Source organism: Lepidochelys kempii, chromosome 7, assembly GCF_965140265.1.
Source record: "Lepidochelys kempii isolate rLepKem1 chromosome 7, rLepKem1.hap2, whole genome shotgun sequence".
Taxonomy (NCBI): Eukaryota; Metazoa; Chordata; order Testudines; family Cheloniidae; genus Lepidochelys; species Lepidochelys kempii.
The window spans coordinates 14,561,805-14,586,557 of NC_133262.1; the positions used below are offsets into that span (position 1 = coordinate 14,561,805).

General features: G+C 39.1%; 1 protein-coding gene across 9 annotated transcripts in view; it reads left to right on the forward strand.

The window, feature by feature from the left end:
* The window catches only part of LOC140914094 (contactin-4), a 659,738-nt gene that overhangs the window by 583,095 nt on the left and 51,890 nt on the right, over positions 1-24,753 (forward strand). For all 9 annotated transcript variants that reach the window (XM_073351153.1, XM_073351159.1, XM_073351157.1 and 6 more), the window contains one exon: positions 6,737-6,864. In XM_073351153.1, coding sequence (XP_073207254.1) covers positions 6,737-6,864 — 128 coding nt within the window. The remainder of the gene's footprint in view (positions 1-6,736; positions 6,865-24,753) is intronic.

The window sequence follows — 24,753 nt, forward strand, 5'->3', positions numbered from 1 at the left end:
CTAAGCAGGAAATATTTCTGATTTATGTGTTTAATCAACAGCCAAAGCGAGTAAAGATCTGCTTGTAATTTATAAATTGCAATACTAATATTATCACATAAGCAGCAACATAACTGATTTAATTGCAGAAGAACTAATATGCCCAATGTGAACAAAAGCCACCATATAATTGTGAGTAGTTTGCTCTAAAGAAACCATCCTACAAGTCAATAATGATAGCCCAGAAGTCCTGTAGCCTGTATCCATATCACTTCTTTATAGAAGGTAAAAATGTTAATGTTGCACACTCAGCCCACCATATGCACTGCCCCCATCCCACCCCCATTCATCTCACAGAGCAGTAAAAAGAGGAATGTTGAGAATCGTATAAGCATAAACACCTGCAATATCATCACTCTGGGTAAAATCTAATTTTTCAAATATTGTTGCATGTACTTTGCAGGTTAGTAAATAAATCAAAGTGAACTGTGTTAGCATTTTGCATGCCAGCAGAGCACCTACATGCACATGTACAAGGGCATCCTTCTCCCTGATCGTTGCAAGGTAGGGATGATGCTGTCAATCCCTGGCCAGCAAAGGTGTTAGATTTAGTGTTTGGATCCCTTATAGATTTTTTTTTTAATTAAACATACGGCTTGGGACAGGTTTTTACAGTAAATAATGCAAGGTTGGGTTTTCTAAGTGAATACCAGATTGAAATAGGAGTTTGAAACTGAAGAACAGATCGATGGCATATTTTGGTTGAAATGCATATCTTCAGACACACAAAAGATCTGTCAGATTTCCTCTGAGGTTTGGTAAGGGGTTAGCACTGATTTCCAGGGTTGTGATGAGTTTAGGAGGTCCTTTTCCTGTGTAACTTTGGGTCATCAGACAAATGATGCCAGAGAGCCACCCCTGGCCATGAGGTGTGGCTCAGGAGGCAGGCTGCCCATTTATATAACCTGATCCTGTTTCCATAAAGTCAATGATAAAAACTCTCATGGACTTCAGTGGGGCAGAATCTGGTTCTAAATTTGTTACTCATTGAAAAATATAACTCCTACTGAAAATTCTGCTTTCAATATTTACATTTTTCTTTCTTACATTCTTCTTTCCTAATTCTCCTTTGTGTGTTCTCCTTTCCAAGGTCCATGCCAGCCAAATGAACAAATGCCTTAAGACACTTTCTTCTCTTGCTTCAAAAACAGTTAAGGGCATTTGCTCTCACATGGGCTATACAGCATCAATGAGGAGCTGTCATGAAAACTGTGTATGTCTCAATTTTGGGATAGACCTCTTCCTTCGGGTGACAGGATGTATGCAGGTTTTGTCATTTGCTGCTGCTGTAGGGGAAGAAAAATCTGCATTTTTACCATCTCCCCAGGCTGGTTTTGATTTACAAGAAGAACAAGGTCAACTCTTCAATGGTTAGAACCCAAAGCCTCATTTTAAGAAATAGAGATTCAATTTATCTCATAAGTCCAGATATGTTCCTACTCTCGATGGATCTGAATCTCTAGTTGACAGCCAAGAGCAGCAGCTTCTGTACATTACAGATAATGTAATATGTTGCAATTAAGATGACCTGTCTTTATAAAGGGGTGCTGAAGTACTTGTCTCTTCTTTATTTTTCCACCTTGATACTTTTATCTTCTTTGACTGTTCTATGATATTGTCAGTGATTAAAAGGCAGCCTACAGGTCGGTCAGTTTCACTAGCCTATGCAAGAGTAGAAGCAGATATACATTTTCAGTTCTTATCTAATGTTACCAGGATTCATGGGAATTAGTAGGGAACCCGATGCTCAGAATCAGATTAATAGTTGCAAGTCAGTCACTTGTTTAAAATTTGGAGGCCTTGAAGTATATCAAACCCAGAACCTGGAAAATTCAACCTGGACAACAAACTGACTTAAAAATTAAAAATCATATGAGCATGAACAAGGACAGTTTAACTAGCCTCAGTGGAATCTTTCAATCTCCCTGATACTCATGGAAAGAGCAAGTAAATGTGGTTAATCTGCCTAACCAATTATTTGCGTATAGTCGTTATCCTTTAATCAAATAATATTATATTATTTACACAGATAGTAAGCATCATGCAATCCTAAATATTGGGTAAAGGCAGGATTGAAGTAGATTCTAAGGGTCCAATTCTGAAAACACGTTAAATTAATGAGAATACTCTGTGAAATCATTGGGAGTATTCACATGTAACTTTTCTCAGGTTCAAGTTACAAACTATGCTAACGTATTCTGTAATAGTGGCTTAAGCCATTAGTTAAAAAAATTACTGTGTCCAGTCCTTTTTAAGAGGACACTAAATATGGGTATTTCAGATATGAATTATTCATTGTTAGGATGAAAGTGCTCTGCAGCCTGCTTCCTGTGACGGTTACCTTCACAAAACTCTCTGCATGGGCCTGATTTCACTGAGAGTATGAGTGTCTTCTACCAGAGGAGTTAAAAATACAGGTTTTCACAAATATGGGGCATTTGAAAAAAGTTAATAACTGAAATGCTTCTCTCAATGGGCGAGACCTGACTTTTAAAGGGTGCTAAATTCTTCATTGCAGAAAACCCAGAAAATCAGCTTCAACTCTGACAAGCCCAACCTCTTTTTGGTTGAATCAGGCCCAAAGTTACCAATTTTTGTCTTTAATTTTGCAGTCATGGGCATCGGGTAACATAGGGGAAGGCTGTGCCTCTCCAAACATATAAATAACTAGTCATGCAAGGGGAAAGTCCGATGTCTAACCCTATAGCATGTAGTAATACCCATATTTAAGAGCTATGTGCCCGATCCAAAGCCCTATGTGCCCGATCCAAAGCCCATCGAAGTCAATAGAAAGGATCTCTTTGATTTGAAGGGTTTTGGATCAATTTTAAAGATTATTATTCTGAGCCTAAGTAGCATCCTAATGTATGTATTGGCTTTGCCTAATAACTTGTGGTCACTATACAAATAAAACTTCAGCTTTTGCCACTCAGCTGTCCAGTATCACTGGTGCCAGGTTGCCATGCCGCTGCTGAAGCATTCTTCTTAAATTCATTCTTCTGAAATATCTGGCTTCTGCTGACTTTAGATGCTGTGGGGAATTACACGTTTCATAAATACCTGCTTAGCACTTTGCAGATGATGGGAGAAAAGAATAGGAGAAGAGAGGGAAATGAAGAATGGTGAATAAGATAAGGCTGGCAGGCCTTTCCAAGAGGTGAAGTTATGATGAGCCTGGTGGTTTCAGTAGCATTATACTTGCTTGATGTCAGCAAAGTGATTATTGCCTGTTGAGTCTGAATAGATATTTCCATAGTCCTAATCTGTCCCTTGTGGATCTTTAGGATAAGAGTAACTCTTAGGGGCCTAATCCAGAGCCTATTGAAGTCAATGGAAGTCTATTACAGAATAATATTTAGATAATACTGTGCTTATATGGCTCTGTATAAATAATAATGATTGACAGAGACTGAAAAACCATGCGCATTGAGTTGCAATAAACAAGGCAAACTTTGTGGAAACTTTTTACATTTTCTGACCATGTTGCTAGACACCTATAACTGTAAATTAATTGCAGATGGTAGTACTGTTAACACACTCTCCAGGGAAAACTACTGTTTTTTTCTTACTTTCAAGTTTGAAGCAGTTTTAAAGGACTATTTAATTTGGAAAAAAAATGTACTCAGCAATTGACATTTGATTCTCCGCTAAAGTAATACATGCATTTATGGAAAATGTTGCTTTAGTTAACATCGTTCCTGGCAACTAATTAGAAAACGTGTTGGTGGATATATTTTAGAACAAAAAGTATGCTGAGCAAAGCTTCATTTAATTTGAACTTCTCATCTTGAAAGAACGTTTTTAACCAAACTGCTGAAAGTGGTTGATGAAGACATGTTTTCTTTCAACGCAGTTAGCAGTTAGAGAGCCTTCAAAGGCCTACAATGAGCTTTTTCCCTTGTTTTAATGTGGCTACATCTACAAAGAAAACTTGTGAAGCAGTGGAAGTCATTCCTACTCTTTGAACTCTCTCTAACAAATTTCAAAGTGCTGAAATAATTGTTCCTGTTAACTTCCACCACATGAGCTTCATGTTAAGGGGCAAAATGTACAGGTTAGAAGAGTACTTTCAGCAAAATGGACCATGAGGCCCACTTAATCAATGAGTCACAGTTTAAACAGTAAGCTTAAGGATCTGATTTATTTAAAATACATTTGTCTTACATAGGTATTTGTCTGTTTTAATGTAAATCCTTAGCATGAAAGTAAAAGGGATTACTTACTGGAGTGTGGTTTCAGAATTAAGAAGAGTGTATTCACAGCTATTAAAATGCAGGTGGAGCGGTGTATTTAGGTACTTAGTGGACTGTTGGCACTTTCATATCATCATTAAGAGACACCGTCAGTTTTGAGAGCTACCCACATGAACCTCAAAATTGGAAACAGAAGTGACATAGATCCTTATTCAGTAAAGCCGCATTAACATCCCCCTCCCCACGAGTGTGCACAAAGCTGGTATTAGACTCACTGGCATCATCCAAAGGTCACTTCTTTGGAAGCTGAAATCCAAAATTCTTTTCAAGTGATCAGCAAACTAAATTTATGCTGTGAAGGAAGTTCATACAAAAAGAGAAAGGGTAGCATTTGGAAGCCAGAGAGAGAGAATTAGACAAAACTCAAAATTAGAGCCATTTGAACACTGGATAAAATTAAAATGCATTATTCATGAAATACATTATCTGATAAATAGCTTCCAACTAGCTCTATGCGAAATAAAGATCTATGATCCATCCCCTTAGGAGCATTGTGCCAGTACTTAATAGCACTTATCTAGCACTTTTCATCCACAGACCTCAAAGGGTTTTCCAGCATATATATGGGGAAACAAATACTGAGAGGGTAATTGACTTACCAACTGTAACAAAGCAGGTCAGTGACAAAGCTAGGAGGAAAACCCAGGTTTCCTGACATACTGTTTGTGCCCTATGGACTAGGCAGCACTGCCTCCTGAATTCAGTCCTATTCTGCACTTAAAGGAGTCCCATCAGACTCTCTTGTTCACCCTTGAACTTGCCTCATGCCTTTTTTAAATCGAATAATCACCTTTTAAATAAATTTGCTCCATCTGTTCTGCCCCCTGAGCCACACTTGGCTCTTTTCAGCCATGGTCTCAGCTCATGTTGCCCCCAGACGCCTTTTCCAGCAGACCCAAGAGCTTCGTTCTCCTGTCTGTACAGCTTTGGCTTCTGTTGAAAAAGTGAAACAATGAACACTGACACACAAGGTTGTTTTTTTTTCCAACATATTTTTTTTAATTCTAAAAAAATAAATTGAAATGCACAATCATTTTCCCTTTTTGGTTTCAAAAATGTGATATATTTAATAATGTTCCTTTCATCCCTTTCTTTAAATTCTGAAAACCAAAAATAAAATATAAGATTATCACCTTTTTGGGGCTTTTGTGTAGAGCAGGGGTGCTGCGGGCTGGGTTAGGTGGGGGGAGGGATGTATGCTGTGGCTGGAATGAGTGGGTGGGATTCTCTTTTGGGGGCTGGAGAATATTTTTTGTTCTTTGCTTTGTTTCTTTATGTCTATTTGGAAGTTTTAGTGCATGTCCAGGGCATCTTCAGCTTTCAGAAAAACACTTCTAGGTCTGTTCTTAAGACTTGAAGTGGATAATAGCACCAAGTGCTTCCTTTGAAACAGCTGGTGCTGGCCTCTGCTGGATTTAGGATACTGCACAAGATGGACCGTTGGTCCAATCCAGTATGGCCATCTCTATGTTCAATATACAGTTCACGTCACACGTACATTGATATGTGGCAGTATACGAGTAAAGACATGCGCTGGGGCTTATAGTGGATTGCAGATTGAACATGAGTCAAAAATGTGATGCAGTCACTAAAAAGGCTAATGTCATTCTGGAGTGTATTAACAGGAGTATCTATGTAAGACATGGGAGGTTATTGCCCCACTCTACTCAGCACTGGTGAGGCCTCAGCTGGAGTATTATGTCTAATTTGGGTTGCCACACTTTAAGAAAGATGTGGACAAATTGGAGAGTCCAGAGAAAAGCAACAAAAATGATGAAAGGTTTAGAAAAGCTGACCTGTTAACATTCAGTTCTCCAGCTGCCCCCTGCTGTGCAAGCAAGGTATAACACTGCATGGTGCAGAAATTCTTTTGCAAGGGAGAGAAAGTTTACAGGACTTCTCAAACCATGATTGTACAGGCCAGTGCTGCCGGACATGTCATGAAATGAGAGTGCAATTAAAACATCCAGGTAGTAGGTTTTCAATAAGCAGAAAATTCACCCTGATTTTTAGTAAATTTTGTACCCTTATTTTAGAAGCCACAAAGTGTCTTACAAAAAAATCAAAGAAAGCAAGTAAATTTGTAATAATACTATTTTGCAGTATTGAGTAATTGACTCTAGACTTTTGGGTGTAGCATGTGCACCACATGTTGCAAGAGTTGTTCCGGTGAGCACTGACTATCAAAGGGCAGATTCACATAAAACCTACACGTGCTCCTAGTGTGTAAATTAAAGTTGCTCTCAGGTAAAGACACAGAAAACTCAAGTAAATGATGCATGCAGTATTTATGAATTGGGTACCTAAGAGATTTCTGTCAATTGAACTCCCTCTGTAACTGGCAATGGACTGTGTACTGTTCAAAATGCAAATAATTGATACAGACTTAAAAGAATATTATGCTATCTTAAAAGAAAACCCTTCATGCCTGATTGTCTTTCCAGAATCAATATTATGGATGATGGAAGCCTCCGAATTGTCAATGTCACTAAGGCAGATGCTGGAAGTTATTCATGTATAGCAACAAACCACTTTGGTACGGCTAGCAGCACTGGAAGTTTGGTGGTGAAAGGTAACAGCCCTTATTACACAATACTGATACCTCCTCCTTCATCTCTGATAGAGAAAGAAGAAGCCACACATGTTCCACGCTTCTTAATGTCTCCGATCCTGCGTGGTACTGACTCCCAGCAGCTCCCACTAGTCAATGGGAGCAGTTGCTACACATTCCCTTCTGCTGTATGGCTCTGTGGAGTATACAGAGATTGCTGATTTTCAAATATCAAAGCTTACCTAATGCCATTCAGTATAACTGAGGCCAAAGATATGTTAACAGTAAAATCTGTTTGATGTCTTGAATAATATTTATTGCAAGTTGGTACTATGTTTTGTGATATATATAAGATTAAACTGAATGAAATATAGGAACATAAGAATTGCTGCCCTGGATCAGACGAATGGTCCATTAAGTCCACTGTCCTTTCTCTGACAGTCACCAGCACTAGACCCTTCAGAAGAAGTTGCCTCCCTAATGACTAATTATGAACAGTTATGCACTATGGCCCTGATCCAGCAAAGTTTTTGAACTACATGCTTAACTTGAAACCCATTAAAGCAGGGGCGGGCAAACTTTTTGACCTGAGGCCACATCAGGTTGTATGGAGGGCCAGTTAGGGGAGGCTGTGTCTCCCCAAACAGCCAGGTGTGGCCCGGCCCCCGGCTCCTATCCGACCGCCCCGCTTCTCGCCCCCTGATGTCCCCCCCGGGACTCCTGCCCCATCCACCACCCCCTGCTCCCTACCCTCTGACCCCCCTGACCCTTATGCACACCCCCACCCCCGACCACCAGCCCGAACTCCCCTGCCCTCTATCCACACCCCCACCACCACCACCTTACCGCGCTGCCTGGAGCACCGGTGGCTGGCGGCACTACAGCCGTGCCGCCCAGAGCACCGGGTCAGGCCACGGCTCTGCAACTGCTCTGCCCAGAGCGTGGCGCAGAGTACTGAGGTGGAGGCGGAGGGGAAACAGCAGGGGAGGGGCCGGGGGCAAGCCTCCAGGGCCAGGCACTCAGGGGCCAGCCCACCTCTGCATTAAAGTCAGAATATCCATGGAGGAAGTTTTTTTACCCTAGGCAGTTAATGGCTAGTTGATGTCCTTTAAAAATGTTTATCTAATCTAATGAAACTGCAGATGTCTAATCCTTTTAAAAGTCCTGGTAAACTCTTTATACGTGCAGGTTTACAAAATAATATGCAACTTTTGCCCGTGCAATACAGCTTTTTATTTTCCAAAATATAATCAGTGTGATTTAACACGATTTATTAATTCTTGCCACTGGGTGATATTCTTTATACATCCCACAAATCCCAAGTGTATGCCCAGAAATTCTCTCTCAACAAATTTTTAAAAAAAGTAAACATAAAATGTTTGATCAAAGGATTTAAAGTTCAAATCTGTTAAATGCAGTGACACTGACAAATGTTTTAAAGTTATGCACTGTTATGAGAAGTTGCATGTCTGATGAATTATTATAGGCAACAGGTATATAGATTATTACACTGATAAACACTCTCCATCTCTCTCTTATTTGTGGAAAATGGTATGCTGGATAACAGATCAGGAGAGATTGATTTATTATTTTGTAATCAATCACAGAGCTCTAATGCTGTCAGTTTTAATTCTCCCATATATTGGCATTGATGGACAGTATTGGTTTAGAGGCTCTCCCTATCAATTATTTCTATAGTATACAGAGACTTCTTAAAAATGCTTTTAATGCAAGTTTAAACAGGTGCTTTTTATAATCAGAGTGGGTTTAAGCAGTGAATCCCAGGATAGCTGGCCCTGAGAAACACAGTGATCCCCCATGTTTCTTTACCTGCTACAAACCTGTGTGTGTGTGTGTGTGATGCAGCACCAGCATGTTCATGGAGCAAAATCATCCCTAAAATGCTGGGTGTGCACTTGTGTGTGAGAATAGGAACTTTCCCAATTATATTATTAGATCTTCTCTCTATCTTTAATTTTACATGCTTCTCTTTATATTAGAAAAGTTTTTAGGTATATTGGAGCGATCTTCAGCTGGTGTAAATTGGCATAGCTCCAGTGAAGTCAATGGGCTTCATGGAATAACACCAGCTGAAAATCTGTCCCTTTGTGTTTTGTGCTTGATACCCTTCACTTTTTCCCCTTGGGACCTCTAGATGTGCAGTGTAACATTCTGTCACTTCTGCGATATCATCTCAAAATTCAGCAGTCCTTTCCCAGGTAGAACTCCCATTGATGAGGCTGGTACATATTTAGGAATTGAAGGGTCAGGCCCCACAGTAGGACAGCACCAGCATAATGCATATTTCTTCTCTTTCGTTCATGTGCCTTTGTGCAATTTTTATTTTAAAATGAAGGCTCTAGGGGGACTATATTATGTCTTAGAAATAAATTGGACTTAACATAGTCACTTCCAGTTTGCGCAGCTTGTACAGCATGTGTCTCAGCAGATATTAGTCTCTTTGAACAGGAAGTCCCTAAGGTTAGCAGTAGGTCTGTGTTTAAGATGACTCTGGCTGTCAGAGTCATGTTAAACATTAATCCCTGTTTTCCTCAAGCTGAAGCATAACAAATAAGTGTGATTGAAATTCTGGAAGTTCCCAAGAACAGGACAGCAGGAATAGTCTTGCCCAAGGTTCTGAGCACCTCCTGTAAGGGGCAGAAGGCTTTGTGCCCCACCACTGAAGTCAGCGGGAGCTTAACACTTCAGCAGGCACAGGAGATAGCCCTGAGTGACCTCTGTCCTACTGATTTTAGTAGAAGCTGAGGGTGCTCAGCCCCTTGTAGATTTGGATCCCAATAGCTTTTCCTTAAGGAAAAGTCTAATTGTGAATCCTTTGTAAATTAATGTACTAATTTAAATACATTATTATTGCATGGAAAACATAAACAATAGAATATAACAACCGACCTTTTATTGGCACAAAAGGATCCAGTTCTTAAGTCCATTATGTTAGTACAAGAAAGCAGATAAGCTAGGAATATGACTGGGTGGTGCAATGGCCCTTCCATGGACTATGATGAAGTTGCACTCACTTATATCAGCGGTGAAATTGACCCTGGGCTCAGATCTTAAAGATGGTAGCACCAAATAAGTGTGAATCCCAGTGTGTGAACCCTCATTTGTGCACATCTCAAAACCACCATACAATTTGACACAACTAACCCCGGCGTCAATCTCAGGTCAGGAGAGGGCCAGGGCTAGACTTGAGACATTTGTCCAGAATTGTGGTGGCTATATGTGAGAACAATGCTTGCCCAAAGCATAGCCAGGTAAAGTGGGACACAGAATTTTCTTGAGGGCCAGTCCAAGACAGTGGAATGAACTCTCTCATTTCTTTGCCTTTGCCTTCTCTAAAATAATGTTGCCCCTTTTCGACCAAAGCAGCTGGTCAAAGTTCAGGGCCTTAAAGATGTTTCAGTTGCAAGTAGAAATCGATGGAGTCTGATATTTTCTTTGATGCAGTTTTGGTTATTTATAAGGAAGGTACAAAGTCCTGTGTCTCTGAATGCAGAAGGAGCCAAAAACAAAAGGAGCAGTTTCTTAGTTTATCATGCCAACAGCAGATCTTAGCTTTGTCCATGGTCACACTGTGCTTACAGGCTCCTGCTTGGCTTTCTTGCCTCTTCTGTCTCTGTTCTTGTCTGGTCTCAGATTCTGTGTGATATCTTTTCCCCCTTCCCCTTCCCCCAGACATCCCCACCCAAAACAATACTCAGCCAAAATCTCTTGGGTGGGTTCACACACATCTTTTGTCTGACACAGGGGCTCATGGTAACAGTTATGTTAATTGAAGGGTGGTTTCACACCTATCCGTCTCGGTGGGGTTTTAATTCGACCCATAACAATAAACAGGGCAATATGTATATTTATCAAAAACAACCAACCCCCCCTACCAAAACAAGACACTCCACTATATGTGCTTCACCCCCTGGGGAGCAGATGAGAGAACAGTCCATGACAAAGATGTCAGTCACGTTGCTCAATGCACTACTAGAAGGTGCCCAGATACTACGGTAATGAGAGTGGTATTAGAACCTATATACATAGGTGCTGGAACTAGTGCTGCTGGGAGCACCTCCACACTCCCTGGCTTGAAGTGGGGTCTTCATGATATCCAGGGTTTCCAGTTTGGTTCAATGGCTCTCAGCACCCTGACTATACAAATTGTTCCAGCACTCCTGCCTCTAGAGATATAGAAGCACACTTTCCTCACCTCTGTGTGAATTGTAACATACTGTTTTAAATAATAATAATAATTAAACGCTCTGTGTTTGAGGACCAATTTGACTCTAGTCAGCCCTAATGAGGGGTTACATAGGTGTAAATGGAGGCAGAATTTGCCCTTAAGTTATGTCTACACTGCATACTTCTCCGCATGGGTAGGCAGACACGAGGTAGCTTGCTAAAACTAGCAGTGTGGCTGCAGCGGCATGTGCTGTCGTTCGGGCTAGCCACCCGAGTTCAAACCCGCCCAGCCCTCTGGGTGCATACTTGGTGGACAGTCCAAGCCACGTGCCATGGCCATACTGCTATTTTTAGCATAAGCGAGCAGAGCTAGCACAGGTCTGTCTGTCTGCCTGCGCTGGGAAGCATGCTCCCAGCTGGTGTCCAGACAAACCCTTAGGGACTGACTCTGATCTTATGTGATGCATATCAGAACTAACTCTATTGAAGTCAAGAGGGTTAAACAGATGTAAAACCAGCATAAGTAAGATAAGAACCATACCCTGAGTCTTTAGTTTAAATATAATTGATACAAGGTCTGATTTTCAAAAATGCTAAGACCCATATCTCCATATTGAAGTCAGGTGCACCTCCACAAATCAGGCCCTGACTGTACATCCATAAAAGGTTAATATTTAAAAATATTACTTTGTTTAGCTGATGCTGCTGAAAAGTAGTAATTTTGTAATTTAAGAATTATCTAATTCTTCCTTCTTCTTATTATTAGAGACAGCCTGTTTGCTACTTAGTGCAAGTGTATATATTGCATCTGGTCATTGTTTATTGGTCACATGGTTTAAGTATCTCTTCACATTGTGTTAATAACCTCTTAAGGTTATAAGAGATTAGCAAGTATTATTTTTTCATCGTCAGTGCTCATTAGCAACTTGATCCTATTAACATTAATAGGACCTACACATATGTAATAGTTGGGGGGGAAATATTTCTGAATGCCATATGTTAATTCAATTTTGTGGTCTACAAAAGGGCTAATTTGTCAGCTGATGTGTTCTCTGACCTTAAGATATGTTTTTATTCTTTTTGATCTCATCATATGTCATTCATTAAAAAACCGTGAAGGTCATACATCAGAAGACATCTTTTCTAACCTTTCTGGTTTCTTCCATTAACAATAAGCATTTCTCTTTTTTAAATCCTATTTCCTTCTTTCCTCCTCCCCCACCAAATTTGAAGAGAGATGCCAATAGTGTCACATATAGGGTGAGCAAGGACGGAGGATTTGGAGGGGGAAGGGAGGAAGGATAATATCTGTTACACCAGATACATGGAGGCTTAAAATAATCTCTGGTAAACAACCAGAGAGATGAATAAATATTTGTATTATGCATCAGTAGATGTCTTAAAAATATAACATTCTGACAGGTGCCCATAGGGCTCTTTATTAACATGCCATTGTCAGAAATTCTGAACTTCAGTGGTTTCCCAGACCAATCAGAATACATTTTTGGTTTGTTCTGTTAGTTCTAAGTGAAAACTGTCCTGGCTTTTGAGACTCAAATTCTTGCAAACCTTGCATGTACAATTTGACCTTTACATTAAAAACCAGGGATTGCATCTATACGGATAGGGAATAATTCAGCAGATATTATTAGGAGATGTGTAGAATACCGGTTGTGTTTACATGCAGCATATACATATTAATTTTCAGTCATTTTTCCATTTTTGCTGTACCTGAGGCTAAATGTTCCAATTCTTCCATGACATAAAAAGACTTAGTACTAGAGTGTTTACATGACGAATAGAGTAAACAGTGTTAGGCATATACTGTCGAATGCTGGCTTATTTGTACTTTAATGCAGTCACATAAGTGGCTTTTTATAGAGGCAGCTCTGAGCTGCTGGAGGACTAATTCAGATTTTAATGGCAAAGCTGAATACATTAACTATAGAGAGACTCTGGGAAAGGGAGCTTCTCTAGCTACTACAGTAGCAGCTTATTTCCAATGAGGTAGTTCCCCTGCGCACCACAACTACCAATCCTGCCTCCTGTCTTCTGCCTCTTTCAACTTCACATTATCAGAGTGGGTGCAAGCAGCCTGCTGGAATGGTTCCCCTGAGCCTTGCATTGTCAATGGCTAAGGGAGGACCAGCTTCCTTCATCTTCCCTGAAGTGTTATTTTGTGTCTTGTTTATGTGCACAAGTCGGATACCATTTGCTTGCAGAATGGCTTAATTACCAACAGTTCCCTTCTCACTCGGATAGCAATAACTAATACACAAATGAAGTTTCTCTGGCAGGCAGGGGTTCAGGAGGGAGCCATGTAAACAAGCTAATAATAACATAAATGCAAATGATATTGCTACTGCTCCCTTCCCAAAATAAGCCAATCCTTCCCATACAGCTTGGTGCTTATGAGTTACACTAAATACTTACATGAGTTTGTGGCAAAATTACTTTGACGTACATGATCCTCTTAATATGATTTAGTCTTGTAGCTTTGGAGGAATGGAATGATCATATCAGTTCTTAACACTCAAACTATGTAAACACGTGCAGTGTATATCTCTTTTGATATAGCCCTCTGTATCAAATCAAATAGCTTCTGAGTCTGAAACAATATTGGTTTGATTGTCTGGCCAAGTTTGGTAGTATATGGCTTCACAGCAGAGGCCTTTTCACTGTTCTAGTGATGCTACAAGTATTATTGTTCTAATGGTTCATAAACTGTGATTACGTTGGGGAGATAGGCTCAGGTTCCTCACTGTACTGCACCTCGTACTACTCAGTGTATGTAAAACACTACACGTTCCCAATGGTAATGCTTTGCATCCACTTTTCCCTGGTGTAAATAGCTAGATAAAGTTCAGGACAGGGGAGAATCTATGGGGTTTGTAAGTAACAGTCTGGTGGGAGTGGCTTTATCACTTTCTGGTGTCCGATATCACAGTAGGTAGGGGATAAAGTCAGTATGTTTTGTAGACTGATAATCCAGAGCAGATTATAACAATGGTTCCGGTACTTACATGCAACTAGGGCAAGGACAAGTTCTAATTACCTTATTTACCTGTTCGTTTTAGGAGTAGGTTTCTAGCTACCATCATGCCAGCGCTCAAAGCAGTGAATGGCTTAACAGATTTAAACCGTTGTTTATTTTTGTTTGTGTCTCAGACTAGCTTGCATCCATCTCATATTGGCTGCTTTGGTTTTCAGCTATTTACCTCCACACAGGAGTAGTGAGCAACGATATTGCCAATAGGTGTATTCCCACCCTGAAATAGACTGAGAGAGGTCTTTGTCAACAGCCTCAGCTTTCTCCAGCAGCTCGAGTTTGGATTCTTTTCTTCCACCCACAGCAAGAACATTACTTTGTGGATACACTGATTTAATAACCTATTTTTAAAATCATGTGGTTTGGCAAAATTCAGCAAATTCCTCTGAGGAATATTTACCTCCAGGGTCTGAAAGCTTTTCAGGGATTCCGTATCTGACAATTCATGGATTATTGTAATCCCTTTGGTAATGTTCAGGCTTGTAGTTCAAAGAGCATTATATTAATCAGTATTGATACAGACTTTATTATCCCACATAAACCACATCCCTGGTCTGGAATGGTCTTACAGACATTAATATGCAATCTATGACTCTTTTGTATTTCACATGCACCTTTTGTTTGAACACTTTGAAGTAAGTGGTCAACTTGCTGCCATGTGCCAGGCCGAGAGAATATGTCCCTGCCTCGCATTTTATACGTCCCTGCCTCGTATTATACCCATAGGACCAGTGTGGATTTGCACTATTATATCTTGTTTTAGTGGATGTGAAATAACTATTTTCTCACCTTCAAAAATTAAGAATATGCCATCCAAGACGGAGCTGAAAAGAACTTAACTGTCTTGTTCCAAAACTTTGCTACACTAGAAAAATATTGCTTTCTAATGCCTGGCCATCTATCCAATATTGCATGTTTCAGAAATTTTGTTCTGAAAGTGATTGGCGCTGGAGAATTTAGTGTTTCTTCAAGTGATTTAATTTTTCTATAATAGGGTGATTGGGCCAATACTAATGATCACACTTGCAATCAGATGGAATTGCTTTTCTGCGTGTGCATAATGCTCTTCAGATTGGTCTGAGTGACTTTGTTACATTCAGTAGTAATCAGCCTTTCTGAGGCTCTGTTGCACCAAGGCCTTTCATAGAAGCATCTGCTTGGCAAGGTCAACTTTTCAAATAAAAACTCAGGAAAACACTGAACCGGGTTGGATTGCAAAAAGGTCCATCATATTATGGAAAACAGTTTCTTTATCTTAAATGGAATTCATTGACTTGTTTTAGTATGGCCATGGGGGTGCATTAATTTCAAACAGTCTGGTGCAAACTTTGCCAGCTACAGTAGTTAGCTACAAGAACATGATGTAACTCTGCTCCTTTGTGTGGTTGTTTCATGTTCTTTATTGGAATGATTTAAACTGGATCGGTTTGATCCCATTTCTATCAAACAATGTTCCGACTAGTTTACCTCCAGTACACACAGCAATCTTTTTTCCTGGGTTCAGCCATACCACCAAGGCTGCTTAAAAGAAGGAGCCTGTTCTGCATTGTATTGCAGTAGAGTTTTTAGACCCTTGCAACTCCTTCATAGGTCTCATCACTCTTGCATTGTAATTCTTCTCATGGTGGGATGATGCTTAGAGTGTCAGAGTTACATGTTGTCAACTGGATCTACAGATATCCCCAGTTTAATAACTGCAAGATTTACACATGAAGCAATGGTCTCAAGTTGCAGTGGGGGAGGTCTAGGTTGGATATTAGGAAAAACTATTTCACTAGGAGGGTGGTGCAGCACTGGAATGGGTTACCTAGGGAGGTGGTGGAATCTCCATCCTTAGACCCAGCTTGACAAAGCCCTGGCTGGGATGATTTATTTGGGGTTGGTCCTGCTTTGAACAGGGGGTTGGATTAGATGACCTCCTAGGTCTCTTCCAACCCTAATCTTCTATGATTCCAGGTCCATACTTGAAGATGCTTGAGTGTTCATAACAAAAATCTCAGTCCTCAGCATGTCTGCATTTCTGCTTATATTTGTGCCTTGTACTTTGTCATTTAGTTCTATAGCCATAGAAACTCTTACTTGCACAGTGCAATGGAACCAGAAGGCTGAATTTGCTGAATATATCATGTACTTTGATATAACGTTTCTTTGGGCTCTCCAGTATCAAGTTTAAATCTAAGAGTAAGAGATCAGCAAATGCTTGGCCTGTGCATGACTGATCTATTTCTCAAACATTAATGCTGAGTATATCAATACAAATGTGTTGTGTTCATTAACTGTCCTTTATCATGTATTGGTCAAAAATATACGTGGCTTGGTTTGTGTCATATCTACATGGCTTTCCCAAGTTTTTCAATGTATTACATTTAGAACAGTGACCACCATTTTCTGGGTATATTATTTCATTGGCGGGGCATTAACTACAACATTTCTTTGCCTTACGGATATACAAAGTGCAGATTTTCTGCAAGAGTTTGGGCTGTCTTTCTATAGCCCTTGTTTTTTCTTTTTCTTTTTTCATCACTGACTGCACATGCATTTTATCACTATGCATTTCACTAGTTATTGTTTCCAGTTATGATTGAGGTACTTCCAGGGACACATCTATATCAATTGTTTTTCACTTAGGGGGAGCTTGAGTCCTTGATCAAGAAGATTTCCCCAGGAGAGAATTTGCATCTAATACTTTACTACCTCTAACCATTTCATTGCTGTCTGCATAGTATTAGCTACAATGTTTGACTTAAGAATTCTAAATCACTGGTCAAATGTCTCTTTGCATTATTCCCCATAAAGTATTTGTCTAAAGACATAAGGTATATTTCATATTTACAAGGTATATTTCATATTTACCAGAATAAGATTTTAGAACCTTAGCATCCTCTTCACACATGCTCTGTGAGTTATGACCCAGTTTTTCACCATATCAATATAATAAATTGCTGCTTTTTTCTTTTCTCTGAGATCTGTTTTGAGGTGGTGGTGCTTTGTGACATGCAGTTACTTTACATTTCTTTCCCAGCTGACTGATGTACATCATCCAATTTTAAACTCCTAAAAAAGTTCATCCTAGCACCAGCCAGGAAGTCTGCTTTGAACTGTGAAAGTTAGTATGGTCTGACTGTCATTTCCAGGAGCCCTGATAGTTATCTCTGACTCTGCCATTAAGAAGAGAGCAAGTTTCAATGACAACTTAATGTTGAAATAGAGAGGGATAGGCCTGTCATGCTGCCTGGTATGGCTCACCACTGAGAATGCCACATTCAGGGCAGACACACCCCAAAACTGGTGGTTATTCCAACATTAGAGTTCACCAAGACGGTAAAAAAACTGAACTCTTGTATCACCACACTGGTTAACAAGAAGCTAAAAACACAGTCCCCTTAGGCATCCCAGTCCCTAGCTTACCACCCAGACAACTGGACTTCTGTAATTATTAAAACCAGAAATCACATATAAAGTTCTTCCAATCCGAAAGGATCAGACATGCACCTCAGGTCAAAATATACTTCAGATCTTACCCAAAAATCACACTGATAGCCAATCCTTTAGGAACTAAAAACTAAAGGTTTAATAATATAAAAGAAAAGGAAAGATAATTTTTAAGAGGGTAAATGAATCATGTAAATTACAGTTGATTTCAGAGTTTGTAGATCTGGTTAATACCAGTGATGTTAAATCTGGTCTGGTAGGTTGCAAATAAATTTCTTTAGATTATCCAAAAGATTAGAGTCCAAATGACATTTTAGCTGTAGTCTGTTAGAGTCCTTGCATGAATTATCCAGGGCAATCCAAGAAGTTACTTGGACATCTCTGTCCAATGGCCTAAACTTTCCCTATTTAAAGTTCAACAGACTAGAGATGGCAGGATCTTGCCCAAGGTCCAGTATTTATAGCTCTCCGGCAGGCTGACAAGCCTTCTGACAGAAATTGTCACAAAAAGTTGGATCTTCATTGTTAAACTAGAACCCTTCTTTGAAGTTAAACTTCTGCTTCCCATGCATAAACAAACAAACCAGTTACTGTACATTGATTTACATAAGGTAATTGCTGACCATTCATTATAACAGGCATGGATAATTGATGGTCATCAGTTATTATCATTAGTCTCATGCATTATATACACATCTTTGGTTTTAAGGCTGATTGAGTACAGTCACATACACCATCTAAAGAGACATGAAAATGATTTAGCATCTACAAGCTGATGTGGTGACATTGGTAAAGTTCTAACAAGATATAGGTAAACACGGACAAATACATTTAGCATTTGCTCTTGAATCTTATCACTACACATGAACAAGTTAGTGATTGCTAGTCTAATTAACATTTCTTTGATACCCACACACAAGTGAATTATCCTGATTACAATGCCTATAAGGGTCATACACAGGTTAGCTGGTTTGCCAGTGTCACAATACCCATTCAGAAAAAAGCATAGCTTCCATAGACCAGCAATCAAAGAGAGGCAATTTGGGCTGCTCGTGGTTTGGTTTTTGGTAATTATATTTGATGGCACACTGTGTGTTGTCAACTAGTATCAGAGCCAAAACTATTCAGTTACCCATCATCAAGAACTTTGAAAAGGTCAAAAGAGGGGGGGGAAAGACAATTTTAAAATATTTTGTTAAGTAATGGAGGACCATTTTTATGGGGACTCATCATACATATGTAAGATCTGAGTATTCCATAAAAATTAATACTAGTTTAAAGAAATAATTTGGGGGAGAGAAATCCCAATTTTGGCTTAATAATGGTTTAAAAAAACCCCCACAATTGATCTCACGTTCAGCAAATCCAGATTTTTGAAATTCTATAGGGAAAAATACAGGGGATATAGAGACATTTGACCTCTGATTTATTCCTGGTGGTTTTTGTGTGTGTTCTTCTTGTTTAGTTTTGGAGTAGAAAAATAAAATTGATTTCCACTTTGTTTTTCAGTAGAGAGACCATCTCTGTGCATTTCTTTCTAAAGAAAACTGTGATAGTGTTCACATAGTCTGTTGAAACTAACCAATATGTGTAAGTATTGAAAAATGTGTCCTGTCTTCTGACTCACAAACAGTTAGAAATCAGTAATGAACACTAAATTTTAGCAATTAACAAAAGCAATAACGTTTGGCCATAAAACTGCAACTGAGTACATTCTCCCTAATTGGACTGTTTCCAATGGCACCAATTATTTTCTAGGATACAATTAAGTGTCTTCTAGTAGGATTAAATATGATCCAATGCATACACTGTATGAAAGAAAAGTTTTTAAATGAGAGTTATTCATTTCACTGATCCTTCTTTGTCACCTCCCCAAATTGTTGTAGCCATACCCCTTGGGGCTGTTGTGCTGATAGTGGATCTTCTAAGCCAATGGTTTTCAACTGTTTTTCAATTGCGGACCCCTACAAATTTTTGAATGGAGGTGTGGACCCCTTTGGAAATCTTAGACATAATTTGTGGACCCCCAGGGATCCATGTCTGTGGTAACAACAACCTTTCGTGGACCCTCAGACATAGTCTGCGGCCCTCCAGCAGTCTACGGACCACTGATTGAAAATCACTGTTCTAAGCTAAGCCTGGTCAGTAGTTGGATAGAAGTGAAAAATGTGTTATTGATGTCCAGTAGGTATCATTTTGCAAGAGCAGTATTACAATTTCAAGCAAAATTCCAGTGTGTTGCCTAACTGCATTTCCCACATAGTTTTAATTGGGGTAAGTTATTCTTCTCCTAAATACAGTAGGTTGAATAGTCTCATTGTAGACCACTTTGGGATCGTCATTGTGAGACACAAGTCATTTCCATTCCAAATCACATATGTAGGGTCAAATATTCAGAAATCGTCTTCAGAAATCAAAATTTGTGGGGGTATGCATTTTATGCATGCAAAACTTGCATTTAATAATACTTAGAACTTAGACATCTCCTTTCACCTGAGGATCTAAAAAAGTACTTTGAAAACATTGACTATGGTTCAGAGAACACCCTTCTGAGGTAAAATAAATTGCATTGTTTCAGTATCTCCATTTTTCAAATGAGTAAATTAAAGCACAGAGATTGCAGATTGTCCAAGGTCACACAGCAGAGCCAGGATAGAACCCAGGATCCATGCTATAACCTTTGAATCATATTCCCTTCCCCCCTCAAATTTTGCAAACACTGTTAAGGAGGACTGCTGAAAATGTGGCCCACGGAGTATAAAATGTGTGCGTGCCATGGAATGTATGATCCTTACCATCTTCATAGTTCTTGTGCGAATATCTTTTACTTTTGGTTTTCTTAATGCCAACATGACAAGCAGTACAGCCATGGACCATTAGCACTGTGTTGCAGTAGAGAAAGGTCAGTAACTTTCCATAACATTTGATAAAGATTATAGCAAGCATAATGGCTTATTGAACATTGCCCTCTTTTAGGGCCCCATCCAACTACCACCGAGCTTTTCCATTGACCTCACTGGGAGCTGCTTCAGTCCCATAATTGGTTAACTGCATATTGTTATAAAGCTGCATTCCTTTAATTTATGATCATTGCTGAACAGAAAGTGCTTAGTGAAAAAAATGTTTGTTTCTTGCCCTTTTTACATTTAAGTTCAACTCTGATACCTAAAGGATTTAAAAAGTGAATAGAACACACTCAGGCAGCTAAATTGAAGTGTAAAGTATAATACTTTTCACTTAGGAAAGGCTGCTCACATGAAATAGATTCCTTTTTTTCTTGTAAACACTTACTGATCATAACAAATAAAACTTGTCAACATAATATGACTGTTTAGCCTCATTAAACTTGTAGCAGACACTTATTTTTTTCAGGCAATTCAAATGGTCTTCCGTAGTACTGATTCAGTTTAATTGAACATATTACCATGAGCAGATAATAAGAAATATATTGAAGATATCCATCTGGCTTGCATTGAAAACCTTGTGCATTTAATTCTCTATGGCTGTCACAGGCCTTACTAATTGCTTCATTTTGGCTGTTTTACAATCAGTATGATTTAGCCATTAATGTGATAAAAGTCTTACTGGAGAAAAGCTAGATATTAAAAAGCATAGATCTCTGACCTACCTCACTTAACAGTTTTGGACTTATTTCTAGCATTATTAAAGTTATATTTTTAACAGCAGAAATAAAAATATATTGACTCCTTCTGAGCTTCTTTTTTCAGTTCAGTTTCTTATTTTGCCTATCCCACTCTGATTTAGAGAAAGCTGGGTGCTGTGAAATGTCTGTTCTATTAAATGTTAAATTCAGAAGGATTTTCCTCCCCCATTTACTTTTTTAGTCAATTAGTGGTTTTAAATGAGATAATTGCACAGATAAATAAGCATGTCAAGACAGGAGCAAGTGTCTTGTGTTTCTAAATATTTCTATGTCAGTATGTAAAACTTGTGGGGAAATGACTTTAAAGAGGTCAGCCATTTGTCTACACTCCCTGTAGAAAAGGAGAGGTTTTTCCATTTGTCACCCTGTATTTTCAGCATAAGCCCACAAGGCATAGCTAACAAATTTAAACAAGCTCACATATTAAGACTAAGAATTATTACAACCTCTTCTACCATAAAAAAACCCATTAAAATAATTCATGAAAAGGTTCATTTTAGGAATTTACTTACCCTTGCAGAGAAAGGAAGAGGTTCAAGAGTTCTCACTTAATTTCACTGTCAATAGATGATTCAGTCGATTTGCCTGTCGTTGAAGATCAAATCCATACAGCAGTTCAAAAAGGAGATGACCTGTAGGTTAAACACAAATGCTCAATAAGATGAAAGAAGGTTAATTAACACTTTTTCATCAACTTGTTCCAATTTAGTTTAACATGATCCATTTCAGAAAGGTTACAATATTTTGCAGTTTTCTGAATACAAATGAAAGTTCAATGTTGTTAAAATGAAAGCATTCTCAAAGCACACATAGTGGTTTTCTGATATATATCTGATGCCTACTTACATCTGCATCTGAGCATGTATGTATATGAGCACAAAATATAAAGAATAAGTTACTTTGAACCTGGCCTGATGGAAGCTGTTTTAATTTCATAGATAGGGAAGTCATGTAAAGAGCAGCAAGGGCCAGTTAACTGAAAATTATCAACATGGTGAGTGTGTTTACAGTAAAGCGGATACATTTGGTTTATCATCCTACCCACTTCCCTCAGCTATCAGTAATAGAAAGTAGCTCAACTTTTGATTCTGACTTAGGGAAATGAGAATGTTTGTAACTTGTAGCAATGAGAGAATCTTCGAATCCAGTAAGTCAGGCAGCAACATCGTGGGAAGAAGGCCACAGATGCATTTGACAGATTTAGTCAGTTGGAGGTAGCTGCAGGGTTAGAACAGGAGTGATGAGCTGGCTAACCTTTCCTGCATCACTAAGCTCTGACAGTTAATGATTTGTACTGCTAACGCCAATGTCTGCAACATAAGAATAAAAAGAAGAGTCCATTTCTAATTGGATGCAGTAGGCCAGATTCTTAGTAGAGTAAATTTGAGTAGCTTCATGGACTTAATGGAGCTGCATCAATTTACACCTGCTGAAGATCTGGCTCAGTGAGTTTGTATGTTTGTTTGTTCCTTTGACCGTTTTGATTCTTATAAAGTCAAATGTGACAGTTGTGCTGCCATGGCTTAAAATTCCTACTGTCCCAGAACACCCCAGTGCAGGAAAAACCCTCATCATAGAGGCTAGTCAAACTGTGTGAATTTCAACTCTTAGCATGTCTTCCTACTTATCCACTCTGAGGGGTGTGGTTTGTCTCTTTCCAGAGCAGGCAGGGAATGGACCTCCAAATGCATCACCTCTACAGGAATCCCACAGATCTGGGGAGGGGACGGGGTAGAGAAGGCAGGGACTCTGCAGTATTGCCTCATATCTCCTTTGCCAAGGCAGCATGACTTTCACAGGAGGGAGCAATTGCAGACAGGGTCACCATTATCTTATGCTGCTATTTTCCTGATATTCTAATGGGAAAGGACACCACAGAGAACAGTACAAACCCTCCCTGAATATGCAACCCTGTCTTGGAGGAAAGGGAAAGCTTGTCATAGAGTCAATGGCTGTCAAAGTGTGGGGAGCAATCTGACTCCCATCCATTCATGTTATTGAAGGAGACTGGAGACCTAAACCTAGATATTACACACATTGAAAACGTGACTGATTGTCTCAGTGCCTGGTGATAAGCCAAAGGGTGCAATATGGGGGCGGGGTGGGGGAGTGAAACGGACAGCAGTGGCAAGAATTTTTCAGTGCTGAAAATTGTACACAGTGAAATTTGAAAACAGTGACTCTGAAATCAGAGTAGCAGGAAGTCTCTTTCCAACATCTACATTACTGATCTAATGAGAAGCATTATGTAAGAGCTGGGTATTATTATTATTATTGTATTTACTAGTAAAAAATAGAGAGAGAGATGTGATATAGTGATTCACTTGCATCTCAACACTGGAGACCTGAATTAATATCCTGGCTTAGGTACAATAGAAAGTGATCTTAATGATTTAAGGCTAGACATAAGTTGTCCGGATAACCAAACTGTCTGATATATTTCAAGATGACTGATCTTATCCTCTCAAGAGCACCACGAATGTGAATGGCAAGGAGTGGTGTTGCAGCTAATGATTAAAGGGCATCAGCAGGGGTAGGTAGGATAGCTATTATGGTAGCTACCAGCACTGGGCCAAATTCATCCATGGTTTAACTGCATTGAAGACGAGATGAATGCCCCAGTATGTCTTGGAGCAGGTGCCATCTTCTCTTTATATATTTATACAGTGCCTAGCACAGCTGAGCTCAGATCCCTTATTATTATATATACCCAATGCAAATAATAAGTAGTTTCAGCCAAGCCTAGTCCCTTTAGTTTCTCACTTTTTATGAACACTAAACCCACTCTTAAATTTAATCATTTAAAAAAATCTTGAAAATAAAGTTTGAAATACGAAAATTATTTTACATGTTGGCACACTATATGTTTCTCTCTCGTTGTATATCTTTATAAGTTACCTCTTGAGTCACATTATGAAGTGATCTACATAAGGAAACCTGTGATTGATTTGGAGTAAAAAATCTGTGAAAGGAGAGCAACATTAGAGATGCTTTCTAATAATGCTTCATATTGTACTTCTAGTCAGGAGTGGGAACCAGAGATTTTCTGCAACCTCTGAAGAAGGGATGATCTTGAGAGTTTTTTATTCTACACATGATTCTTCATTGATCCTTCCACTTTTCTCTCACATCAATGCCAGGAAGTTATTAGTAATAGAAGAAAAGCTCAGCTATCAAAATAAAAGTTTGCTGTCTCAAGATCTGTCAATGGGACAAGGAAACATTAATCAGTACCGTGCAGGATTCCCAAGTAAATTGAGAAGAGGTTATCATGTTCACCAGAAAATAAATTAGTCTCTTCTGAGCATGGAATTTTTTTAAAAGAGGTTTGTTTTGGAGGATTTTGTTTGGTTGGGCTCCTTTCAATTCTTGGCATTTGGTCCTTTTAGAAAGATGTGTTTTGTCTTCTGTGTTGCGTGCAGTAATAGGGCAAAGGATCAACAGGATATAGGATAAAGATGTGTTTCAAAATAAGAATTATCTACATTTATATGATGGTATTTCCCTCTATTACGCAGTCATGTCTCAGGGCCTGTTTGCCATTCTCCGCTTGATCCATATACAGGCAGAATTTAAC